The 26,181-nt window shown below is 47.2% G+C and overlaps 1 protein-coding gene across 1 annotated transcript in view; it reads right to left on the bottom strand.

Moving 5' to 3' along the window:
• The window catches only part of crim1 (cysteine rich transmembrane BMP regulator 1 (chordin-like)), a 36,236-nt gene extending 12,327 nt beyond the window's left edge, over positions 1–23,909 (bottom strand). Inside the window, exons 1-8 of the mRNA XM_053434279.1 lie at positions 23,262–23,909; positions 19,017–19,178; positions 18,604–18,777; positions 10,354–10,596; positions 6,624–6,803; positions 3,808–4,011; positions 2,841–2,969; positions 1,955–2,108 (exon numbers count right to left, since the gene is read on the bottom strand). Of these exons, the coding sequence (XP_053290254.1) occupies positions 1,955–2,108; positions 2,841–2,969; positions 3,808–4,011; positions 6,624–6,803; positions 10,354–10,596; positions 18,604–18,777; positions 19,017–19,178; positions 23,262–23,559 (1,544 nt within the window). The 5' untranslated portion in view covers positions 23,560–23,909. The remainder of the gene's footprint in view (positions 1–1,954; positions 2,109–2,840; positions 2,970–3,807; positions 4,012–6,623; positions 6,804–10,353; positions 10,597–18,603; positions 18,778–19,016; positions 19,179–23,261) is intronic.
• Positions 23,910–26,181: the final 2,272 nt, after the last annotated feature.

Raw genomic sequence — 26,181 nt, 5'->3', positions numbered from 1 at the left:
GCCTCAGCAAACACAGGAGCCCATCTATGCTGAAGCAGCAATAACAGCTTTTGAAACAGCACTGCGAGGGCTTGGCCAGAGCCTCACTGTACAAATACAGAGACAGAGAGTACTGCGACCTTAGAGCAAGTGCTTTGTTTAAAGATGGTGTGTGGAATGCCAAGCAGCGCTTTGGCCTCCAGGGGGATAGAGGGGGCTAGGGGAGGCACCGGTGAGGCCCCCGGGCCCTGGAACTGCTAGCTCTGCACAATTTCCAGTGCGCCGCAGCCGTGATGGCCAGAGGGAATACCGTTCATGACCCGTGTGGTCACAGCGATGATTTTGAGCTATGAACGATGGAAAACACAGGAGTGTCCCACAAAAAGACCCGATAGGAAGAACCACCCTGAGCTTACCCTTCACCTAGGGACTGTTAGGAAAATCTTTACAAGGTTTACATTCATCCGGTGCCCACAGCTTGGAATATGTACATTACAGTACTCACAGGATGTCATCAATACAAGCATTGCAAACACAGTGATCCTTTGTGTCTTTGTGTCTTTGTGTCTTTGTGGTGGCTGCATGCAGGGGACCTGTGTGAGAAGACGGATCTGCATTGTAGCGCTGGCAAGCTCTCAGAGGATTTTAGACATCTGAGGCTCGACTTAAACAGCTGCTTATGAAGGATAAAGCCGGGACTTCCTGCCCCTCCTCTCCTCTACTCTTCCCTCCTCTCCTCTCCTCTCCTCTCCTCTCCTCTCCTCTCCTCTCCTCTCCTCTCCTCTCCTCTCCTCTCCTCTCCTCTGGCTCCCCACGCCCAACATATCGGTCCCATCTTGCACCGCAGAAGAATCCCGCCTGTATACGTTTTACAAATGCTGCTTTTGTCGCGATGTGTTTTTGATCGTTGTTTTGAGACAGGACGATGATTTATGAAATGAGAGTTGTGCCTGGGGACCAAATGTCTCTGAAGAGAGCACTTCCAGATGTTTGATTGGGTTAAATGGGATTAGGGGGAGAGGAATTGTAGGGGGGGACTGAGAGGCCAGATTGGACCTCACAGTGAATAACTTGCACACACAGGCACATTCTCTCACACACAGATTTAGACCTGGGATTGGCCACCAAGGTAGGCCCTTTGATATTGGATGCCAAACGACAGTGGTCTGTTGTGCTTCCTCCTGAACATGACCAAACAGGCTCTGACCCCCGAGCAACACCTGATAATATAATATTCCTTTAATTATCTAAAGCTGTTTAGATTCAGGTTGGGACCGGAAGACAAAGCAATTTAGGAAATATAATGTCCTGACCTTTGGATGTTTCCATTTAGTATGAAACAATATTACAGGTGTGAAAGGCTCCATTGAGCACGGTTTGGACCAATGGACCAAATTTGAGTCCAACCCAAAGTGGTCTTGGTACGGATCAAATTAAACCATAGACTGGATAATCAGGACTTTTGGTTTGCAGGAAGTTGAGATGGTATTTAACAATAGAAGAAGAAAAAGAAGTGGCAGCAGCTCGTAGGATTGCTTGAAGCCTTCGCTGATGGTATAATGGTTAAATGGCACAGCGTTCATTTGGTGCATTTGAACTGGTGTTGATCTGAACCTGACGTTGTTGATGCTGGTGGATCAGAATTATACTGTGTCAGCAAAATTACCAACATTAAAGAAATCAACCTTTTCGTTTTTCTCTCCATTCAAATGGAAAGACTACCCTTATTTTTTTTAATGCAGTTTATTCATTAAAGACAGCAATGGTTGAATTGAAAACACGCTCCCTGAACTACAGTGTGAAACCAACACTAACCGGATCAAATTGAAACACCATGACAAAGACATGAACCTTGACTAAAACTTTCAGGAATGACATCCCTTAACACTGGGATGTTGTGGCGCAACCTCCGTTAGCTGCCACAGATGCCTTTAAAAACAAATGACAAATGAGTGTGGCCGCTGGGTCTACTTACACATATCCATAAGGGCAGGTCTTAGTGCAGGTCAGGGGTCGGCACTTTGGCAAGGGGATGCTGCACTCACACACCTCACAGCCAAAATCGTCCCTCTCGTATCCCATCGGGCATTGCAGGGAGCAGTATCTTCCCAGTTCAGGGCAGGAGTCATCTGAAAGAGTTGAGGTAGAGGTCATCTGATCACGGGCACAACAATCCATCAAAAGGCAGAGGCAATGAGTCACTGTGGGGGTGTAAACAGGAACATTCCTTTGACAAAGACTGCGGCCTTGGATGCAAATGAGAGGCAACGATTAGATACTTTGTCTTTGCTGTTGTCAAAACGACCTTAGTGGTCGGCAAATTAGTTTGACATCAGTGTGAGCAAACGTTGTCTAGTTGTATGTCTAGCACAAGAAGCAGCTTGTCAAATGGATTTTTTGTTCATACTTCTGCAAGTCAGCCCCTGAAACTTTAACCCTTGAGGTGCAAACACCGGCTACAGCCATACTACTCTGTTTTCATTTAAAACCATAATTTTTTAACCAGAACGATCCCTGTCTACATGAACGTTTTTGCTCAATGTCAGTTGTAATCCCAGTCCATATTAACACGCCTGAAAAAAAAAATCACGTGACACACTGGACATACATGTGTCAATTTTAACAGGAAGCATTGTAAGTTGGTTGTTAGTTGCAGAAAACGCAGCTGGACATTGCTCGAAAAATAGCTAGCATCATGTAAGCAGTTGTGTCGTTGTAAAATACAGAATTTAACTGCACAACAGCTTTTAGCAGAGACAACAGGGTCAGCAACGCTTGTAATTCTAAAGTAGTGTGGACGCCAGGCGTATCTGTAACGGGGATGTATGGATGTAGCCATAGTCTGAGGAAAGTGAACTTACTGCTGAGACACTGGCAGAGGAGACATCCATTTCTGTCTTGCTGGAAGCCGTAGGGGCAGTCGTTCCCTGACAGAGAGCAGTTTTCCAGGGGAGGACACAGCAGGGGGCTGACGGTTTCATAGGAAGGCTCTGGTGAACAAAAGAGACAACGGAGGGTGAGAAGTTTGCACGAGAGCAATAGCCACAAAACATTTATTTTGAATACATCCCTCCTGGTTTGAAATGTATGCGCTCGGATCCCCTCATAGCTTTTTATGCCAACTGTAATAGGCACCTATTTACACTTTTTTGGAGTAAACAATAATTACAGATAAATATAGAACAATCACACCAGGGTGGGTCGCACTGTAAGAGGGGATTATACCTCTGTCTCTCATTAAGCCCTGAACTGTCTCCTATCAATAAGTTGAATGTGTCTAATGTTTTAGCCCTATCAGGGAATGAAGTACGACTCTGACACTGCCCAGACTTGAATCAGAGCCAGCTTTGTTTAGAGGCCAAAACAAATGGGAGCAGTTTAGAACAACACACACCCACACACACACAGCACCAAAGCTTTTCCCGTCAAACGATCCTTGCCACGTTCAGTAGGAGGAGCAGGCCAATGAGCTGTGACTAATTATGCACAAAAAAAAGGATCCACTTCAATTATGGAGCCTCCTGCGTTAAAAGCACCCCACAGCCTCACACACACACACACACACACACACATACACACAGGTGGGTCTCATTTCGGCGGGCAAGGGCAATAAAGGAACACAAAGAACCCTGCAGCTTGAAGAATGCTCGGTGGCCTCCGCTTTAATGAGCCCATGGCGACACGGCCTCTGTAGCAAAGCTGCGGAGCCACAGGAGCCTCCTACATGTGGTATGCGGGCTACTGCGTATTTCAGATAGATATGGGCCATACGTCAGATATGATAAATATAAAAGATGTGGTTTGAAGTCCCAACTCGACTCTCCGCACCTTCACAGAACGGGCAGCACTCTCCGGGGATCTTGACAGGGTTTTGGCAGCTCTGCTTGCAGGCCATGGCCGTGCAGTGCGGGTCTCCATCCACACACTGGCAGAAGGTGCAGTCGTCCTCTTTCCACTGCTCCTCGTGCGCTCGCAGTTTATTATTCGACCAGCAGCTGGCCTTAGTGCTGTCCAGCGACAGCAGCTCCACATCTGAGAGACACACAAGTAGGTTAGGGAACAAGGTAGAAGAGAAGAGGAGAATCTTTGATCCGATTCTTAGCTAAGACACATGAATAGTGTGATTTGGCAGCAATGAAAGGAACTCAGAACCAAGACCAGAGTCCAATCCTACTGTACAGTACAATCTTATACTGTAACTGAGTTGACAGGAGGGTGAGTGCAGAGGTGACAGAAGTGGGATACTCCATGAGGGAGCTAACGAAATATGGACACTGGTATGTCCCTAAGAGCTATGGCGAGAACATGACAAATTTAGATTTATAATATAATTTATAGTTCTGCAACAACATAACTATTCACGTAGAAATTGACATATTGAGTGAGGGGTGAAGACATCCATAACTTCTGGTCTCCACAGCCGCCGCTCATCTCTCGGCTTAAAGCGCCAACTCATCCATGTGAGTTTTAGCCGTAACTCCTGAGTTAAAAGGCAAGGTCAGCGTTTTATTCAATAAATCTCACTACAAAGGAGAGAATATTTTAGATCTGTAGCCATTAGTAGGAGCCGTAAAGTTTGACAGTTTAAAACCCGATAGTGCAGCCATCCGGCTCAGGATGAAGGGGCATATCGTGTCTGAGCTCAGTTGTGGAAGCCCAGTTTCCCCCCCACTTCCTATAAACACTTTTTGTTGTTTTTGCTACAGCTCTTATTAGCAACAGAGGTTAGAAGGTGGTCTCTGCATTTTGTTTCCGTGTGTTGGAGTAAAACAAAAGCAGTTGTGTACAGGATTCTGCATGTTTACGTGTACGCTGCAGCTTTTTGAAAGTGTGTAAGTAAGGCTGTATACTTCACACAGGACTCCTAATTGCCCTATCTGATCCCAGCGGAGGTTAGGCTGCTGCAGTTCAATCCATCTGGCTGTGATTAACTTGAACAGGATCTCTTTCTCTCTCACTGTATACACCTCCTGCATGCTGTACCGTGACCCTTATAATGAAAATGTTCAAGGGTCAATCCAGGATTTTGGTATTTCGCTGCCATGTAGGTGGGAGACTTGTAAGAGACGGATAAAAAGAGTAGAGATGAATGAGAGTATTTGCAACCCCTGCCGCAGAAGCTCAGATATCCTTCTTTTTCCCTGGTCAAACGCCAAATACCCCCAAAGCCAACACTTCCCATAATGCAACCTTCTATCAGACATTTTTTGTTTCCAAGCCCAAGCCAAGATTTCTATTAGGATACAAATGCTGTCATCTTGTGCATTTAGAGTGAGAGCCTATACGCAGTAGTGGTCAGGGGATAGAAACACGGTACCATGGTATCGTAGATAAACCTTTGTCCAGTCATGTGTCAGACTCGTCTGTTTTGTTACACCCTGTTTTTTAAATTTTTTATAAATTATCATATTACAACGTAACTTCCCGGAAAACCGAGGTCTTGAACACACCTCAGTGCAATATGAACCACCTAGAATGAAGGAAAGCATCTTTGAGAAATAATTATTTAACGTGTACTTTGCCCAATCACTTGTCGGGAATCTAAATGTTCACTTTTCTGTCAGCTCTGTTTTTGGTCAACTTCAACTCACAAGAGAAAATCTATGTTTACCCCCTGGTTTCCAACTCTGACTTAAGTCATGTAGAATTGAAACAAACGCTTGTTTTGCTGCCTGCCTCTGCTGTAAACAATCTGAGTTGTAGAATTGACCCAATGTAGTAAAGATGTGGGCTGTGAAACCAAAACCATTAGCGGTAAGACGCTAGAGCGCTACACAGAGGAGAGCAGAACTGCAGCTAGATGATAATTCAATATGGTTTAATCATTACAAACAACCCTGTCACACTGATCTTTTATAATGCTGAAATATTGATTAGTACAGCTCTAAGTGTAATTGTCACCAGGTCACCTTTAATACATCTCTTAATCCAGATTTAAAGCATAACCGCCTTTGTTCTCTGCGGTGAGCCGTGCACTAAGCATGAGCAGCTTTTCCATAAGAAAAAGATGAAAGCATTCCATACCATCTAAATGCCTGCACATTCCAGGTGTACCTCCAACACTGACCTAAGATGATCTCCTCTGCAGTTTCGCTGTTTGTCTTCTTCTCTATCTCATGAGCCCGATCGACTGAAGCCACGCAGGCAGAGGCCAAAGCTGGCAACCGTCTCCATCCACAGGCTCCTGGCAGACTGTAATATGGCTGCCATATGCGCTGCAAGCCTTATTTTTTAACAATCCAAAGGGCACATATCACAGCTCCCTACCTGGCTTTGAGCACATATGTTTTTGTAGAGTGGGTCTCCTCTATTAAGCCAGTATTACAAAGCCAAGCCGTCCACTCTAAAAAAGGTTTTTTATGTTCCGCAGGCTCCCCAATGGAAATGAATCACTATGCTGGCTCTTTAGTGTGCCGCTTTAGTATGCCAGGTATGTTAACAACTGTGGAAGCTGGTTATATGAGGAAGCCATTAAGGTAGGGTCACTGGAGGTAAGTATCAGGCAAGGTGGATTTCGATTTTGACTCTACCCTTCGGGCATCAACTTTCCGCTCTGCCACACTGGCCTCCTGTATGCCACCTCTCCAGTGGCATATGTCAAGAATTCGGTTTCCCTTTCTAAGCAAAATACTAAAGACATGTACCTAAGCAGACAGGGCAACACTCGCCCTCAGGAATGTAGAAGTTCTCACAGTCCAGCTCAGCGCACTCTGCCTTGGAGCAGAAGGAGATTCCTCCTCGGCACTGACACAGCCAGCAGGGGTCCATGCGGTACACCTCTCCCTCTGAGAAATCCTTCCCGTTGTGGATGCAATTTGGGGAGACTAAGGGGAAGAAGAATGAATAAAAAACAAGAATCAGATGCAGTCACTGAAGACAGATGCCATCAACCTGATGCTGAAGACCACGTGGGGAAGATAATGCTTAACACACTCGACAAAGGAACGCACTGGCAGGTGTCCATCACACATTTGGCAGGAATCAACCCCAGAACTTTCTCCTGACTATAGGACTGAAAAATGCATTTTTTCTTCACAAACGTCAAGTTCGATGAGCGAGAGTCTGTCACAACTGTATAAAGTCAATTACAAATTCATAAACAACCATTCTTTTCCTGTGTTGATGTGATTCTGAACCAAATGGTGCAGAGGTGGACACTGATGGTTGAGCCTGTGATGTTGGACATGTGGCATCTAATAGAGAGTGAAGCCAAGTCCATTAGCAAATATTCCACAGATACATCGGGACTCAAGAAGGTGTTTGACTCTTCCAGTGCTGCGTTAAATAAACCAGGAGTTATTAGGAGGGTTTTGGCAAAATTTGGGCTCAGTGTGCTGGTGGCAGGTGGAGTGAGTCAATGACTTGGCCCAAATTCCCCAAAAGCATCCAAGCATATTGAACTTCTTTTGACTGAATCCCCCCTCTTGGGAAATAGAATGAGCTTACTAATCTTATGTATAGACAGGTGGGCTCGCAAAGACAGAACACCTACGGGAAAACCTGACCTAATCATTGCACCCATACTGTAATTTGATTATTAAATGAATGTGTGAGTATGGATTGCGGCCCGGAATGCCGTTTTCAGTTTGATCAAGTCCGAGCCAGAGCGAGAACTAACAGAGCCCGACAAGAACGAAGCAGACATTTAGTTTTTTGTGTCTGGACCTGACCCAAGCCCGATGTTTTACCCAATTACAGAGCATTTGCAGTGTAAACAAATATAGTACCTAGCCCAGCTAATGCCGAACCCACCCTTTGGCCAAATATCTTTTCAAAATCTCTGTCAATACACAAAAGTCCCAAAAGGCTCTGGTTGGGTCTCCACACTCCAGTATGTGTGTGGATGAGAAAATGATGCTAGTTCTGTGGCCGACAAAAAGAAGATTACAGCATGACATATCTATGGTAATGCCGCACCGCTCATTCAAATGCACCACGGTGGCTTGATCTTCGATAACCACACGGCAACTTCTCATCAAACACACTCGACATGAGGGAAGTGAGGCAATGTGGTTATGTAAGAAATCTCCAGACTCGTTGAGGAGTAGCTGCACTAGTTAAGTGTGTAAATGTATTGCGCAGATGTGAGCAGATGTGGAGCCAGTGGTTTCTATAAATGAGAGCGGAGCTTACGGCGGCATCTGTATGCCAAAGTCTTTGAGCGCAGACTGTCTGCACCGATGACCCCGTGCCTCCCGACAACCAGCGCTGCACTCTTAATACAAAGCAGGTGGGCCAACCGAGTTGAAAGTGGAGTGGGGGATTTGTTCTTTTATTCTCTTCCTCGCTCCCACTCTCTGTTCCATCCTCTCTGCCCTCTTCCTCTCTCGTGGTCGGTATTCCTGCCAGCCCTTCCTCGCGTGCAGGAAAAATCCAGGCAGAGAAAATGCAATAAGCACTGGCTCAAATCGCAAAGGCGCAGCAACGATTCTCAACACTCACAGAAGCAACAGGAAGTCACATGAGGCGATTCCCACGTGTGATTTCGGCAGTGTTTGTCGATGGTAATCCCTGAAACCACTTCTAGTCTAAAATTCCAGTCATGCTTTGTGATGTTCAGTCTTTTCTAAATTGAGGTGAGGATCGGATGCGGCAATGGATGGGCCATAAAACACTGGCCCCACTCTAAATCATTCATAATGGACTGTCATACTGGTGCTTGTGGCGGTTTACAGGCGAGAAAAAACGCAATCGGAAGCAAGACATGACTACATATAAATAATGATGTGATTTATAAATGTTACAATGATATGCTTGATCAGTTCAGAATATCCTTTGAAAATATGGAAATAGGAGTTTAACTAATGTTCCAAACACCACCGCTCAAGAAAATGGCTGTTAATAACAAACTCAGGCTGATCTGCAGGAGAGCATTGAGTGTGGAGATCTCAGCCTTGTTTGCTTAACGCCGGCATATATCTCAAAGAAACATGTGCAGTCATGAACCTACCCTCTACCCAGGGCTGCCTACAGTGGACGATTGCCAATTTTGTGCCAGCTAATGTTTTGAACAACAGCGGACCACAGCTAAACAAGATCCAACTGGATCATCTGTGGCATCAGATGACATCTGGTGAGGATGGTGGTGCTGGGTTCACTCTGCCACCCAGATACAGCCACTCTCCAGCCAACAGTGGAAAGAGTCTATTGTCAACGCCTGCTAAAACCCACAGGTGGGGCTTATTGTCAGTGGACATACTCACCCTGGCTGAATATGAGCCCATTGCCAAGTGGGCAATGGAAACAAGTTAATCAGTCCGGGCCAGACAGTGGTATGTTCCATCACAGAACAGATATGGCATTCGAAAGCAAGTTAGCGCTAATGTGTCGGTTACAGTACCTCCCAAGTTCTAAGAGGCCTCTATAGGACTGGGGGAGGTGACAAGGGAGCCCAGTGTGTGTCCTTGTCCGTGTCCCTGTCTGTGGAGCTCTCTGACACACAGTGCAGTCATGCAGGCCTAATGTACGGTGGGGGCAGTACAAAAGGCATCAAGCCCCGGGCCCAAAGAGCAGCAGACACTTGTTATCAAAACACTGATCCCATGGCCCCCACGGCTGCCGTTCAGACCCCGCTGGCCTGCCGGACTCGATTACCCTCCCCACTGACAGACTGGAGCACATAAAAAGCATTCCCATCGCTGAACTGTTGAACCTTTTCCCTTTGGATGTGTGACCAGACAGGAACCCTTTGACACTGCACTTCTGTTGAGCAAATTTGTAGCCTAAGCACTTCTCTGGTCACTGGGCTCGTTAAGTCCATTAATTCCGGGACACGGCACTCATTTATATATGTGGAGGGGCCAGAATGGGAATTTGTTCTGTTGGTAAAACAGCGAATATTTGTTTGGATCGCAAAGCAAACAGACCAATACCGCAGATCCCCTCCCTGCCTTCCTGAATCTCCTGGTTTACTCTGGACCACGACAGAGAGAACTGAAGTCTCCCTGTGTATGATCAACCTCTGCTCTCTCTCTCTATCACTTCTCTTTTTCTCTATAATTACTTCTGCCTCTTTCTTACCTGCTGAGAATGTGGTTCGCACACACATTTCCAACCATCAATCTGCCTTGAAAGACTCATTGCATTTAAAATACCTTTGAGCAATAAAAATGCTTGCAGCTACACCCAAAAAAATGATTATCTTGGAACCATGGGAGGCACTGGCTGAGCCTGATAAACAGCCCAACAGTAATTATCCAATCAGCTACTTTCTTTTTCATCTGCGGACATTGGGTCAGCGGGGAGGAAAGCCTCACTCTGAGGGACGTAATTGCCTCCTCGAAGGCGATGAATCTCACACCAACTGTGCCATTGCTACCCTCGGCGGGAGACCAATCGAAACAGATTGTGTAGCGTGCGGTTCAGCTTAATCACCTTTCTGGCACTCAAACACGTCACAGCAGTTTCCCGGCAGACCGCTGGCCTGGCTGAGCGGCACGGCTCGCTGTCCGCCCTGACACTGCGGCTTGTGGCAGGCGCGGAGGTCGCAGGTGCACTGGGGAGGAATGGAGGGACAGCAGCCAGCAGGGGGCGTGTAGCTCTTGGTCAGGAATGATCCATGGGGGCAGGAGGGCACCTGCAGATCAGGACACCTCACCCCAGCACACCTCAGCTCCTCTGAAACACACAGATATGGATGCATGTTCAATTTGAGACACAGTATGCAGCAAACATAATATGCAAGAAAGAAAAAACAGGGATACAGATTTGGCATCTTTTTCCTTTTCATGCTTCCTGTGCAAGAGATATTGCAACACCATGTTCCGGGCTCTGCTCTAGGTGCAGAGACAGTGCTGGCTGTGTTCTCCTGAAGGAGGAAGGGTTGTGTGCGTGTGTGTGTGTGTGTGTGTGTGTGTGTGTGTGTGTGTGTGTGTGTGTGTGAGTGTGAGAGGGTGGCCTCCTCCTTGCTATGTCAGTTGAGCCACTTCAGAACAGCGCTGCTCGTGTTACGGTCTTAGAGCTGAGTTCACACAGCCACCCAACACAAACTCTTGTGCGCAGTCATCAGAGCCCCACTTCAGCCTGCGACAGCTATAAAGCATCCTGTCAGAGAAGTGAGAGCGGCGCTCCAGACACGACAAGGCTCTCTCTGCATATCCTGTCTACACTCCTCTGATCCAACCCGGCCGGGCCCGACCGGCTCGCAATCCAAACAGCCCCTCACGCTCGAAAACTAGTCATTTATAACAGCCAACTTTCAACGGAGTCTTTCTTCTTGGCAGTTGAGAATCACCCCTTCACTTAGCATTCCAGGACGTGTTTGTCTATTCATTTGCCAGAGCCAACATAATAGCTGTGATACCCCTTGTTAGGGGGGGTGCAGGGGTACTGGAAATGGGCAAGGGGCTCAGGGGTGGATTTTGGAGCCTGTTCAGGAAAAGTAAATGAAGCGCCCCTCTGTACAGACATTGTGTGAGAACAGTAGCCACCTCACAAAGATTAGATTACCCAAACGTGTTTATTTTGGTTCTCAGTGTCACTGTAATGTATACAGTGCAGGTAGAAGCGAGGGATTGGCGAGAGCAGACCTGCGCTCTGTCCTATAATTGTCAGTCACTAAGTCATTTCCCAGCTGTAAGCACAGTACAAGCAGCTTTTGTGGCACTATGACCGCTGAAAAGAAGGAGAGGAAAGACGGCGCTGACATGCAGAGAGATAATGGATGGATATGAGGGGAAAATAATTGATTGTGCGTCAGGTTTAAATCACCAGTGACATTTAAAAGAGGAAACGTGTCAATGAACAGCTGCCTCATAAAATGGAATCATTAAATGAGGTGGATTATGATTTACTTGTGAGGAATACTTGAGAATCTTTGCATACATATGGCTTTTGAGGAGAGGGAATGATACAGGCTGAGGTTGCGCAACAGCACTCAGGGTTTTGGCCGTGTTTTCCAGAAGCTTTGAGTCTTGTTGATGGTCTTCCCAGACCGGTGGCTCCACTGTGCAACACAAGTCTCTCAGAGGATGTGCCTCATCCCTGACATTTGAAGACCGGTAAGTGGATCCCTATTAGTTTTGCCACCAGATGAGGAAACTGAACCGGTGAGCAGTTGGGGTCCAGACTTCTGATCCCATGATAATAGTATTGCTCTGCAAGTCTTCGGCTCCAGATAAGCTCCTCTGAATCGCACTGTTTATTCCAGGTTTATTAGATAAACTGTCTGGTTATTTGATGTCTACCTGACCCAGAATAAACAGTGAGGAGGGGGGGGGGGGGGTTGGGGCGCTGTGAGAGTGTGACCGCTGTGCTTTGGCGTGCGGTGATAATATTTCTAACAGATGAAATCGAGGATAAGGGAAACATTGAATTTAGCTGGTTCCAGATAAATAGAGTGAGTGTATCAGTAATGTACTGCTTACCCAAGCAACCTGGGAACAGTGAGGCTACCACAAAGCTCTCATTGATGAACCTTGAGCTGAATAGTGTCATAGAAAATGAGGGCGAACCCCCTGAATTGAGAAAGGCTACGAACATTTTAACGTTTTTTTTGGCCCCGATTCCGATGCTGGAATTAAATACACTTCAGTTGGAAGCGCTGATTGGCAAATGTTTTACTTCCAATAAAGTATGACGCACCCTGCTGCTGCTTCGTTGAGGACTGGTTTTGCATATGAAAACCTCACACTTTTTAAAGCCGTGTATTAATGCCATGGGACGATCTTGCACAACGTTCCGCACTGAAAAACACATTATGTGTCTTGTATGTCTCCCAGAGAAGGATGATTACTCTTTCACTTGTGATAATGGGTGGGGTTAGAGTGCGCTGGGAAAAGCAGTTGGCAGACTTACCATTGTCATTTAAATTAATAGAATTGTATCCATCTGAGGAAACGGTCCAGCCCTTGCAGGTCCAATTAATATAATTTTCTAGCAGGCACATTTGTAAGCCCAGTAGGCAGACAGAGAAAAGGGCGGAAAGAGTCAGCAGCAAATGGATTTCGTCCCGTGCTGTTTGGGTTGTATCTTTGAGCATAAATAGCTGTAATTAGTGAGTCAGCAGCCACAGAACCAATCTTCATATCACAATGGTGGCCATACTCCAGCTTGCACAAACACAAAAGGCCTGATCTGGTTTGGTTGATAAACTCTTTCTCCAGATTAGGCAACATGTGCTCACAACTGTAAGATAGCAAAGAATGGGAAACCTTTGACCTCAATGCACAACCAGCAGACAATAAACAGGCCCCCACCTCCCAGCCCCACACACCTGCCACTGGTCTGGAGGAGGTGGGATGAGGAAATTGCTTCATTACCACAGAATAGCCTCTTTTGTAAACAATGCATATTTCTGGCATCGCAGCGGCCCATTGAAGAAAGAAAAACACCTCCTTACTAAATGGGTTTTTTCTTCCCTCTAAGCTCGGACACAAGGAACGCAGTCTTTCTCCGAACCGGAGCGGCTCAGCCAGGCAGAGGACGCTGTGTTGACAGCCTGAGTTTACTCATGGAAAAAGCGCACAATGTGAGTTCTGTTCACCGACTGACTTTGGAAGCAAGTCAGCGGAGAACAAAGCTGTCTCAGTCCAGCTGCCCTCCGTGGGTTTCTGGTCTGTCCTCAGGTTTTATAAAGTTGCTCCGCAAAGGGACACATCGGGGCCGTCTCTCACGTAAAAGCTGTGGGGGTCTGGCCCAGTGCCCACCAGCAGTTACAGCTGAGAAAGTAAGCATTGTTCCCTGTTTGTGTCAGCGTGTGTGAGAGTATTTGTGAGGGCCGTGGAGTAGGTCTGGGAGGTGGTCCAGGTTGAAAGGCACAGACCGGGGTCACCTGGAAGAACTTCACACCGAAGTCAGAAGCCCGCGGCGGCCGGGCGTAGGCACGCAGCAGCCAGCAGGCCTGCATCTGCTGCCTGCACGTCTGCCTCTCTCACACTGAGGCTAAATATTTGCAGATGAAAAACGTGATCTCAGGGTCTTAAGAAAGGCCGCTACAGCTGTTGAATGAGCATGTTTGGGTGAGGTCATGAGATTATCCACGTGTAGATGCACATTTTGACATAGATGTATTCATGTATGTGTGTGTGTTTGTGTATGGATTGCGAGTGTACATAGCATTTGCGCATTCCATTGAAACACACCCTTTCCTTCACGTCAGATGGCCAATAAGATTAGGTCAGCGATAGGGAGCGCATGGGAATTCTATCAGCATAAAGGGTCCGTCCAGAGAGAAACAACACACATGCTCTATCACCATATCTGGCACAATTGCATATGAAAAGAGTGAACATTCTCCGCTCCAGGGTACTTAACATAAAGCAATGGAAAGCAAATCGAAACCGTCACGTGTACTGTCCCTCAGAGGACACAATACCTCAACCCTGATCTGTAGCAAATGTAGAAAACACACCATGGGAGACCTAGGGTTAGGACAGCTGTTGAATAAATTGTGGTAAAGGCAGTTGAGTTATGTATGGATTTTGGCCATATGTCTGTTACCTTTAAGGGAAAAAAGGGGTAAGAATAGCCGATGATATAAGAAATAGGTCTTGGAACAACAGGAGTTGGCTTTAGCTGCAGTCTGATTGATTTATTATGGGTTATGGTTGGGTCAATAGACTGAGGTTTTAGGTCTAGATTTAGTGAATGGAGAGAAGGTCGGACATGCAGGAATGTTGACGCTGGCTGGTTTGGTCCACGGCTGACCGTGAGTAGTGAGTGGGTTGAGAGCAGTCCCAACATGCCTTAAAGGGAAGTTCTTTGTGTTGATTGTCATACAAGAGTTTTGTTGCCTCTTTGAAATCCCTACCCACACACTCTACACACACAAATACACACACACGCTGGGAAACGAGCAGCTCGCAGGGCACAACAGCTTACGCAGACGGTGCACAAACACACGCCACCGAGACGTCTAGCGGCCCTTTCAGCCAGTGGCGGTCTGGCTCGGCCAGTAATCGCCCTGCCACAAAGAGGCTGCAGAGAAGCAGAACTAACAGTCCTTACACCGGGGCAGAGGAAAGGCAGGACGGAGGTGGCATAGGTGGGCAAGGAGAATTGTGGGAACAAGTCAGTTCGTGTCATGACATTGTGGCGGACCGCACCTCCCTGTCTGCCGAATGCTGCTGCTGCTTCTTCCTGTCAGTGAGCAACAACAGGGGAATTCCTCTGAAATAGCAGCAGGGGCCTTATCGTGAATGAAATATGTAAACTATCCTAGAGTGTAAAATTACCAAACACCACCCAACCAAGACTCTGGGGCCTGCGCTTGACACAAATACCTCAACAAAACGGCCAGGCCTCAGTTTTGATTTCCTGTCTTCCTGCGACTACCTCCCCCCTCCTCCTTCTCCTCCTCCTTCACTTATCACATCCTCTTTAACTCCCTGACATGTGGCTTATACGTCTGGAGTTCTGATTGAATGTTTGCAGCCAAATTACATCAGCACCATGCAGAGAACATTCTCCCATGAACATTCTCCCACAGGGCAAGAGGCAAAGTTAGGTGATGAAGCAGCGATGGGCTGGGAAGGATGTTGAGTTTTAACAGCTCACGGTGAGTCACAGCTTTTAGGGATGAACTGACCAGTCAGAGCTGAGTGAGTCAGAGGGAAAGTGGAAGGCCAAACTACCCCATGTGTGAGATTGGGGCTACATCCATACAACTCGGTTTTCGTTTGAAAACTGCATTTTAAAACTAAACAATCTCTGTCCACACAAGCCTTATTTTGGCTCCATATCAGTTCTAATCCAAGCATATATATAAGCATAAGCATATATCACATGACCACTCAAGTGCACTGCACAAGTGAATGCCAGTCTCAACAGGAAGGCAAGTGCAAGCTGCTAGATCTGTAGAATTTAACTGCCATGCAGCTGTTAGCTCCGTCTTCACCGACAAGACCCAATCAGCAAGTGATTGTTTACATCTCAGTTTCTGCCCGACTAAATTGCAGCCCTGGAGTTTTCAGACTAAAACGGGACCCAGCAGCGTTTCCAAATGTCTCTGTTTTAGCAGTTCTAAAACTCCTAAGTAGTGTGGATGCGGGCGTATCCGTAGCATACCGGTATGGATCTAGCCTGAAGGTTTCATCAAGTGTTGGGACACAAGGTCTACTTCGATGCACATGAAGACAAGCGCAGTGAGCGTGGCTCTAGAGCCTTGAGAGCAAGTTTACAGGACACGTTTGCTTCCAGACTCTAAACTGCTCGCATCCAAAGGCAACGAGGGATTGATGGACACTGTCACCAGCGAATGAGATCCTGACCACAGAGTCCCAGCCCGTCACAGAGGAAGCTCCTGCTGATGACAGACAAAAGGAAAATCTCTGCCCAGACATGGAGACAAACAAGATCATTATCGCACACAGACATACACATGCGCGGACGCAGACATGCAGGCCCGGATGCTCTTCTCACATATACATGCTCATCATTACATACACGTGATGATATACAAAACACAACTAAGCATGTGCATGTGTGCATCATTCCACATTCTTACAGACAGCGGCAGACACACATATCCTGGTCTCTTACTTAATGAGGGGCCATCAGAAGGGTGGGTGTGTGCTGCGGTGAGAACTCATAAGCTGCAGAAAAATGTTGTTTACAGTTTTCACTGGTGCAAGTTGAAACTGTCATCCATTTGGGCTCTGACTTTGAGATGAGGCGGTTACAAAACACAGAAGACCAACAGTGCGACTTTCATCGCAACGCTAGACTTCAGCGATGATATGTCTAAACAATATCATGTCTGATGAGCCTACTTCCTGTGGGATTTACTGAGTAAATTGCTCGAGGCGAGCCTCCACACGGCATGTACTGTAAATGTTCAGCTACAATCTCAATGTGTAATTTGCAGACTGCGACATGCACTGAACGAAGGATATTCTCCTGGAATTAAAAAAGTCCAACATCTTCTCCTGCTGATAAATGAAAGGCATTTTTCCACAGTTAATGTCCGAAAAAATAAACGTCTCAGAGGAACATTGCAAGAAAAAAGTTGCTAAAGAGCTGTTCCTCAATTGCAAGAGGCAGAACCTTGAGTATTACAGGGAGAGAAAACTGTGGATAAAAACATAAGCAGTCACATGTTTTGGACTAAACTCTTTTCGCTAAAGCACCAAACTCCTTTTGTTCTTCTAAAAGCATGTTCAGTGAGAACAGGTTCACCACATATGTACACAGAGGTTCAGAGGGTTCACTCTGTGCTGTCCTATTTGGCAAATGTCAGTCAGGAGGCAGCCGACACTTAACGCCTGCCTATATCTATACCTCACGATCCAAATGAGGAAACTTAACTCACTGCGCCGGCGGTAACATCTTTCACTCACAAGTGTCAGTCAGGGAGCGAGCTAATAGGTGGAGGTAATCACACATTCATCTACTCTTTTTTCCTTTTTCTCCCTCCTGCACAAAAGAAACATTCATCCCACGCTCACACATTTACACGTCAGAATCGTCCCCCTGTGCCTGACGATTTCCAACACTTCATATACCCATAAGCCTTCTCAACAACTCCTTCTTTTTACATGGAGACATTCTCCGTCATTGAGGTTCACACCTTCTCTCCTTTCCCTCTCACCATCTCTCGCTCTTGTTTTCTTTCATGACATCAATCTTTCGCTCTTTTTTTCCCTCTCACTTCACCTCCTCTTCCATTCAATTTCTTACACTTTGCACGTCATCCACGCGGATACGTGTTTGTTTTAAAATGGTGTTTTTAAAACAAAGATCCTTGCATCAGTAATCAACATCCATACAAACATGAAACGTGAAAAGTAAGACGAGGGGTTGCTTTTCTTGGACTGACGTTGAGGTGAAACTGTTATTGAAAGTTCACATCATTTTGCTTTCACCGCTGGTAGTTGAGTCATGGCTGACAGGAACCTATCAGGAGTCTGCATCATCGTGTTCAAACGCCTTCGTTTTTTTGACCGTCCATACTACAACAAAGTCTCTGAGTTATCAAACTAAAATGGGGCCAGCAGCGTTTTCAAATTTCTCCATAGGTGCTTGAAAACTCCAGAGTAATATGGGATGGCAGCTGTTAAGGAAGCAACAGGCATTTTAAATTTTATTGACAGGCTAGGAAGCAGGAAATGGAGAAAGATGCAGCAAAGGGCCGTGTCGGAACCGAGCCTGTGGTCGCTAAATGAGGACTCAAGTCTCCGCATGCTGAGAGTCTGCACTGCCAGGTGAGCAGGCAGGCACCCCAAGCGGTAACGCATTTTAAAAACATAGCAGTGGGTTTGTAGCCTTGATGGGAAATGCTGAGCATGTTTAGCTTTTACAGATGGAAAATAGCACCGTGCAACTATTCAGGTAGAATAAGTACTCACAGATTTTAGCACTTGAAATTCAAAAATTAGACTCATAGGGTTTCCATTGGTCAGTGACAATATGCTTCTCCTCAGACATAATGAGTTGGGACATGAGAAACGTTGAGGCTGCATGTTCCACTCAGAGGTGATTTGTATGTAAGAAGAGAAAAACCTCAGAAGACACATCTGTAGTGCATTTTATACCAATGCTCATACTAAACAGAGAAGTAACTTTGTGGATGCAGAGCTTGTTTCTGACTTGCGTATAACTCTGTGCATCTAAATAACTTGAGCTGAGCCGTTACTGGTCAGCTGCTGTGTGGTTGTCACTTCCAGTCGCGGGTCATTAGAGGGTTACCTGCGGCTTCCTGGCACTGGCTGCGGTTGATGTAGGCGAAGTGGTGGTGGCAGCTCTGAGACTCGCACACACAGCCCTCAGCGGTCAGGTTACACCCGGAGAACATGCAGGCCGGGTTGGATGGTCCCACATACTTCTCTCTGTGTCTCTCCCGGTGCTCGTGCCTCCGACCCTCTGGAATCCAACCGTGAACACACAGATCCGTGAGTCACACACGATGGCACCACTCAAGGGTGAGTGGGGGAACCACTAGACAAAGCCTCGGCATGTGTGTCATCACTATGATATGTAAGTAGTATTAGTCACCTCAGAGTCACATCTGTTATGGATTAGCTCCTCTCAATGGACAGCATTATTCCCGCTAGCTCTGAGATTCTGGGATTGTATGATTGCAATGCGCGGAGAGGGCTCACCTGACTTGCTGGTCTTCATGCAGGTTTCTTGGTCTGGGTACGTGAAAGAGCCCAAGCAGGAGTGACGGGCATCACACACACACTGTCCTCCAGCCCTGTCGCAGCCTGTCATCAGGGGACAGCGGTCGTCCTCCAGGCCTGCCTCTGGATGGTCGGGGAGCACTGTGGGGGACAGAAACAGGGAACAGAGGATAAGGGGAGGACATGAACTTCTCACTTGGACTCTCTTATCCTCAATAGTCTTTTTGACAGTGATTAAATCGGACAGAATAACAGGTTAAGTTTAATCACAAGGCGAAATGGGCCAGAAGTTGTGATTTCCCAAAAGTGCTGAGGGGTTGGCCAACTCACGGCTTTCATTGCGACACATTGCCCCTGGCACAACAGTTGCTGAGCTGACCAGTGTGTTTCTGGGCTGCCATCTCTCCTCCCTCCTCGTCGTGCCCCGCTACTGGAGCCATTGAGCCCATTTGTTTGCTTTTGTTCCACAGCATGGGGCCCTCCCAGGGCTTCCATCTGCTGTTCCCCGCAACGCCTCTTCTGTACCGAAGCCCCTTGCACCATACCCACATATTGTTCATCCGCCCCTGTGAGCCTTATCCCCGGTGCCCCCACCCCAGCCGAGATGGCACATCAAGTCTTGGATGAAAAAATCGTACAATAGGAAGGAATGTGCGAGGGTATAATGTGTCACGTTATGGCCATGTGAGCTGAATAACCATCAAAACCCTGGGATTAAAGGGCCCCAACATACACTTCATTCATAGACTTTCACATCCATGCATAAATACACACACGTATACCCTCAAATTACCCTCCATCGTAGTCATTCAAGAAGCAGTGCGAGTGGCAGCAGAGTAAACAGGATGAGAGCAACTGTAACAACGAGTAACCCCTTCCCGAGCATTTAGCTCCCAGGCCTCAAATCAACAGTGTGGAAGCGTGATTGGAGCTTATCATAATACTCTGGCTTTCTTCTCCAAACAGCGACGCACCAGAACAATGCACAGTAGGAAAAGGTTTAACCATCCAAGACAAACACGGAACAACCGCATGGTATATTTACCTGACCACCGTTGTGATCCCACCTGAAATAAGGCCTTGTAAAACGAGAATCCTTCTCATTCGCAGTTAGGGGTCAGAAAAACAAAAGCAGGATGACGCCAAGTGATTGGAAAGGATTGGAATTCCATTGCTTTGCTTTTAAATGATGTAAATCATAATAAAACACATGTGTTGATCCACATTAATCTAAAACAGATATTCTGCTATGGGAAAAGGGCCAGTCTCTTTATTGTAATGATTTTCACATGATGAAGTGAGTCAATGCGACTCCAGAAACATGTATCCTCGGGCGGATGATGTGGACGCCTCCTGGGTGATGCAGGACACTAACCGGCCCTGTGACAGCAGCCAATGAAAGAAATGATGGTAACGATACCTTCAACCTGAGCCAGCCAGCGCTGTTAATAGCTCTCACAGACGGCCAGCGAGACTGGCAAAGCACAAGCAGCCTTTTCAATAAACCGCACCGAAACTTTCCCTGTGATTTCCTTTCACCTTAAAATGATCCTCACCTCCACATATTTTCCATCCAGAGGCTTTCCTCTGCCTGGGAGGGTATTTTCATTTGAGTCTGTGGTAGAATGTGTCGGGGGCTAAATGCGGCACGAAGAAATTGAGGTACAGGAGACAGAACAATGAACTGAAAACATTGTCTCGTGAGCCGAGTTTGTCATAAGCTGTTTGTCCCCGTCAGCCTGACCCAGCTCTGATCTGGTCTAGCCTGATTATCTATTATCTGGCCCGGCATGACTCTAGCCAAGGTCCATGGATTCATCCCAGGAGGATTCCTCTCTCAGCCACTGAGACTGCTTGTCTTGGCATCCAGAGCCAGGATGGGAAAGCTGACCTTTGCGGGCCCTCTGGCTGATAGCGAGCTAAAAAGGAAGTCTTTGAAACATTAGATAATACCAGAGAAGTGGAAGGCATACGAAGGAGGGCAGTGGACATAACGTTCCTGTAAGACAGACACTCGTGTTACGTGGTATGGTAAGTGCCTCTGGAGCTTGGGGGAAAGTCTGCGTGGGAGGGACAGAAAGACAAAATACAATGAGGACATCAAAACAAATCACTTAGCCGCAGAGACTTGATGATTTCACCTGACATAGCGGCCGATCGCTGAAGCAGGAATGACGCAGTTAAACAGCTAAGATCTCTCTCTGAGAACAGGTGCTTGACGGCTCATGAGACTGTTTTAGAGGGAGACGGACACAAGCTGCGATGTTTCATTTGCTTTTTTGTCATCTTCCGTATTTAAATACAGAACTCCTCCATGAGAAAATTTGATTTGAATGTCCTAAGTATTGTTTTTGTTTCGGCGTCTGATGCAATCATTATTTCACCCTTAAAATTATTGAATTAGCTGGACATAACACATTGAATTATATAATTCCTTAGTATAAAAAGAGGATAGATAATGATTCAGTTCTTATTCCTTTTTGACATCGGTGTCTTACATAACATTTTACCAGCTGTGGAAAACTCATTGTCTAAAGACTTTTGCAGCTACCACTGGGCATCAGGAGCCTGGAATGATTTTAATTGTTGTTTCCAATAAGCTTTTCGTTGTTGACAAGATGAGAATAAAAGCTGACTCTTAACACGTTACGAAGATATTCATTTCATGTAACATGTCACCTGTGCTTTAAAGTTGCTGCATCCCCAAGCGAACCGATTCTGACCACCCAGAAAATCCAAACTGTGAGCGTGGAGGCAGGGGATCAGAAAGCGGAAACATTTACCCCCTACTCCTGATTGCGAGTCTAATCACTCTAAGACCCTTGCAGCCTGAGGAGGGAAATCTGGGATCAGCCTCCAGCAGCCTGCCTACCGTGGCCCCTGAAAACACACTCTGAGGTGTTGATTTACCCCCGTCTAGTACCGCCTGGGAGAGTGGGGTTGCGTGTGTATGTGCCTGATTTATGGGTCAGCGGCATGCTCCAAGGTCCCTGGGGCCACAGGACCAGAGGCACGACTCAATCAGAGGAGCCATTAGGCCTCCCACTCGGCCCAAAGCTGTTAATTTGCAGAGATGTCCTCCAGACGCCAGCCTATACCCTGTACACGGGGTACAATCAGCAGCGGCGTCTCCTGGGATTGCGTGGGGCCGGAGACCCCTGGAAAAACCTAGTGGAGCCCTGACTAGGACCACCCTACGGATAAATGATGGGAGGGCAGGGTCAGGGGATCCAGACACACACTGAGAGCTGCCTACTCTCTACAGTCCTGTCAGTCCTCTTCAATCATCCCCAAACAGACCGGACAGAATGCAGGTGGAGGGGCTGCCGGGGGTCCTCCTACTGGGTATTTCATCCTCAGGGGAACGCCATTGCAACTTACACCATTAACCGTGGCGAACCTGACACCCCGCACATCTCTTTGAAGTACAGAAAGTTCAGAGAGTTGCTCAAATTGTGCGTAAAATGAGCAAATCCACAGTGTAACAGCCCAGCTCCACTTGGCAGGAACAGAACCATATACAACTCTGCTGCGTCACAGGGTTGCAAATGAAATTCTGCTGTGGGACTTTTGTAATCGTGCTGTCAAACCATTACACCTCTGAGTCACACACAAACCGTACCGACAAGAAAGGGCCAATTTATTCCTTCAGTTACAGTGTGTTTCCAAGGGTGCGCACACAATTATTGTCGGCCACACCACAGAGAACCACAATTTCACCCTCGCACAGATTCAACCAGTCTTTTTTTTTGTCTCATCTCAATTCCCTGCCTGCATGGGAATGTCTGCTTGAGCTGCGAGGCAAGAGAAGAAGCACAGGACCTACTACAGAGCCAACACCACTGCTGCCAAACTTATTGTCAGCCTTCTGAGCTGTAAGTGAATGAAGCATTGAGGAGGGAGAAAGAGCAGCTGAACATGACTCCTCTCCTGGCAGTCAAGAGCCCCCTCAGACCTGGGCAGCAGCTCCAGGCAGCCGGAGACAAGGTAAACAGTGACACATAGTCCCAGCAGTCAGGACTGGACTGACACTTGAATCGCCGTGCGCTCAAAACACTTAAAAAGAAGAGGATGGCCGCCTGCTGCTCTTTTGTGGCACACTCAACAACATCAAGAGTGTTCTTTTTTATTGGATCTCCGCTTATGGTTTCTATAAAATTTAAATACAAAATAGCCCAACCGTTTTTAATCAGCCTCACACAACACACTTTCACTTCAACCCACCTTTACACACTCCGATCTCAGGGATGGTGGCCGCTCCGGATCCGTTGACAGAGGCGCACGTCAGCCCCAGGGCGCAGTAGCCGTGCGCCCAGTCCTGTCCGCCGCAGGGCTCCCACTCCAGGCGGGCGCACTGGTCGCAGCATCCGCACGGATCCCGCGCCAAGGTCCGGCCACCCTCGCAGCCGTGCGCGGCTTTCAGCGGACAGGTCCGGAGGTCGCACGGCGTGCACTCGTGAGCCGAGAGCGCCCGCGCCAGAACGAGGACGCTCAATAACACAACGGAGCACTTGCTGAACATGTTTGCCCCCCCGCAAAAAAGAGTCTCCTGTTTTAAAGTTTCCCAGAGAAATGATCCGCGCTCCTGTCAAGTGATGAGCTGCGCGCTGCGGCCACTAAAGTTGCAAAGTCTACTTTAAAGTTTGGATATGGCTCTTCTCCCGGGCGCGCTGCTCATTACGCAGCAGCTTGCTTCGAAGAGGTGACAAGTCTGAAGTGTGCGGATGCGTGAGGTGGCACCACAGTATCCAGTTCAACGCAAACAGGTAGACGCGCGTCCCGGGCGTCTCGTCGGGGTTGAATACGCACAGAAATCCCTGGAGCGAGGCTGGTGCACGTCCACTGGGTCTCGCTGCTGCTGACAGGCGCACACGGGAACGCAATATGAGCCCTGATTTGACATACAGGCATATAGAAATTAGCGGTGCACCCCTCCCCCTGACGGACACGGGAGCCGACCAGTCACAAGGGGCGAAAGGAGGGAGGATTTGAACTGATTTATCTCCGTCTCTGGGATTGCGCAATGATGCAACTTTGGATGTCTTCAATGCATGTTCCCCTTTTCTTGTGCGTGCTTTGCAAATAAGATAAACAGCGAGAGTTTATAGCATTTTAATATGTTCAAGAAGTGGGACATTAATAAGCCAAATCCAGGTCATAAATCTGAATCACAGCTACACCAGTATGAGTACGTACATGTGCATATTATATAAATACTGCATCTCATTTTAATTGTTTTGTTTTGTTCCAAATCTCAACATACATTATCTCGAGGCATTTTTGGGTCAAAACCAAAAAATGTTAGGGCAAGTGAGAAAAAAAAAGGACTGGTGACTGTGGAAGGAACCTCAAGCAGAACCAGACTCAGTGTGGGGGATCATGTGCTTCGACCGGTTGGGGTGAGCAAGAAAAATGGGGAAGATCAGAGGTAGGGAGAAAAGAATAAAGAGGGAGGGGGGCGTGGGAAGGGGAAACGAGGGGGAGAGGGAAGAGACAGATCAGGTTCTGTCGTTTATATTTCACATGTACTTTACAGTAAGGCTCTTGTCACCACTATTCTAATTGTGCTCTGTTTCTATTCAACAATACGCTGATAAAGTCTGTCAAAGCCTCATAATCAAACATATCAGGCCTTATCGAGGCCATATCTCACTCCTCAGCTTTACCTTTTGTGTTTATGAGTTGCGTGTGCATGTGTGTGGGCCTACCCGTGTTTGTAGGTGTCAGATTGTGTGTAGCTTCTGGGAGGTAAAAGGTCACCTGATGTTTGCTGAAGTGGTGTTTGTGTGCTCAGATGGGTGGTGTACTGGGGGACAGTGGGCACAGCTGGAGGCTGTGTTGTGACAGTAGGCATAAAAAAAAAAGAAACATCTAGAGAAAACAATACTGCTGGAAGAAAGAGATAAGAAGTTGCTGTTTGTTCCTGCTTTCTGTTGGGAAACAAGAATGCAGCAGATCGTTTTTCCCCAAACATGGAGCTGACATCCAACGCTATGCTAAGTGATTAATACAGAGATTATCAGATATCAAAAGTGAGGACGGTCCAGTACAGGGAATTGTTTTCACTCTCATTGGATTCGCCTTCAAACAGCAATCAGAAGTCATCCGGGGCGCTTTTCCCACAATGTCAACACACAACAGCACCTCCTTCATTTGCAACATCTGCCTGGAGCCACCCGCTCCAACACAAACACAACATCCAGGAAACCATCCCCACAGCACGCATAATCAGCGCTTGCAACACAACTCGGCTCTTGTCCTCCCGCTCTCCCTCCAAACCTCCCTCGCTCCGTCCCCCCTCCTTAAAGCTCTTGTCGAATGGGCCGAGCCGCTGACCGCTGACTGCTGGTTGACGACAGATCACACCAGGACCTTGGAGAGCCCTCGGTTTCCATTCACTTGCAGAGATTGTGGCCCACTCTGACCTATTTGCCTGGGTGATGGGCTTTCAAATGGGGCGAGCTGGCCGCTCCCAGAGGCCCCTCTTCCCCTCGTTCTGCTATCATGGACCGAGGGTTTCTGTCCAGCTGAAAGGTCACAGCAGCACCTTCTGGTTTTCTTTCTGCACCAGTTATTGGATATGTAAATGCTAAAGCAGAGCATGGAATGAGTCAAGGGACAACAATAAGCAATACAATAATGGGGACCAAATTAGAATACTCCCTCATTAGACTCACATGAATGTGGTAGTGGGAAACCCTCCCCGTTGTTATGTCACATTATCCATCAGTTTGGCTTTGTTCAGTGCCAAATTAGGTCCAAACAAAACTAATCGGATTTGAATTGTGCCATGGATTTAAAAACCAGAGCACAATGTGCTACTCAATGTGCCGGGGTGTTTGGAACTGTACATGAGAGAAGCAACCAGGGGAAAAGGTGGGGCAGGGAAAAGTCCTTAATAACTTCACTGTGTGTGTACTAATGATGTTCTGAGTCATGGATCTTTAGGAAAATACAGCAGTAGAGGCGCCAGCTTCACTCTCTCCTACAACGAAAGTCCCTGGTGTGGTGACTGGGATCCTTGGCAAGGATTCAAAAGCATGCACATCCAAACTTGATGAACTCTTGGTGCTGGACAGAAGTGACGAAAACAAGAAGATTAAAAATGTCCGGACACTAGCTGATGCTCGTGAGACGTCACCGT

Source organism: Pleuronectes platessa, chromosome 11 (genome assembly GCF_947347685.1).
Source record: "Pleuronectes platessa chromosome 11, fPlePla1.1, whole genome shotgun sequence".
In the NCBI taxonomy this organism is placed as follows: Eukaryota; Metazoa; Chordata; class Actinopteri; order Pleuronectiformes; family Pleuronectidae; genus Pleuronectes; species Pleuronectes platessa.
This window is presented reverse-complemented; position numbering and strand designations above follow the sequence as displayed.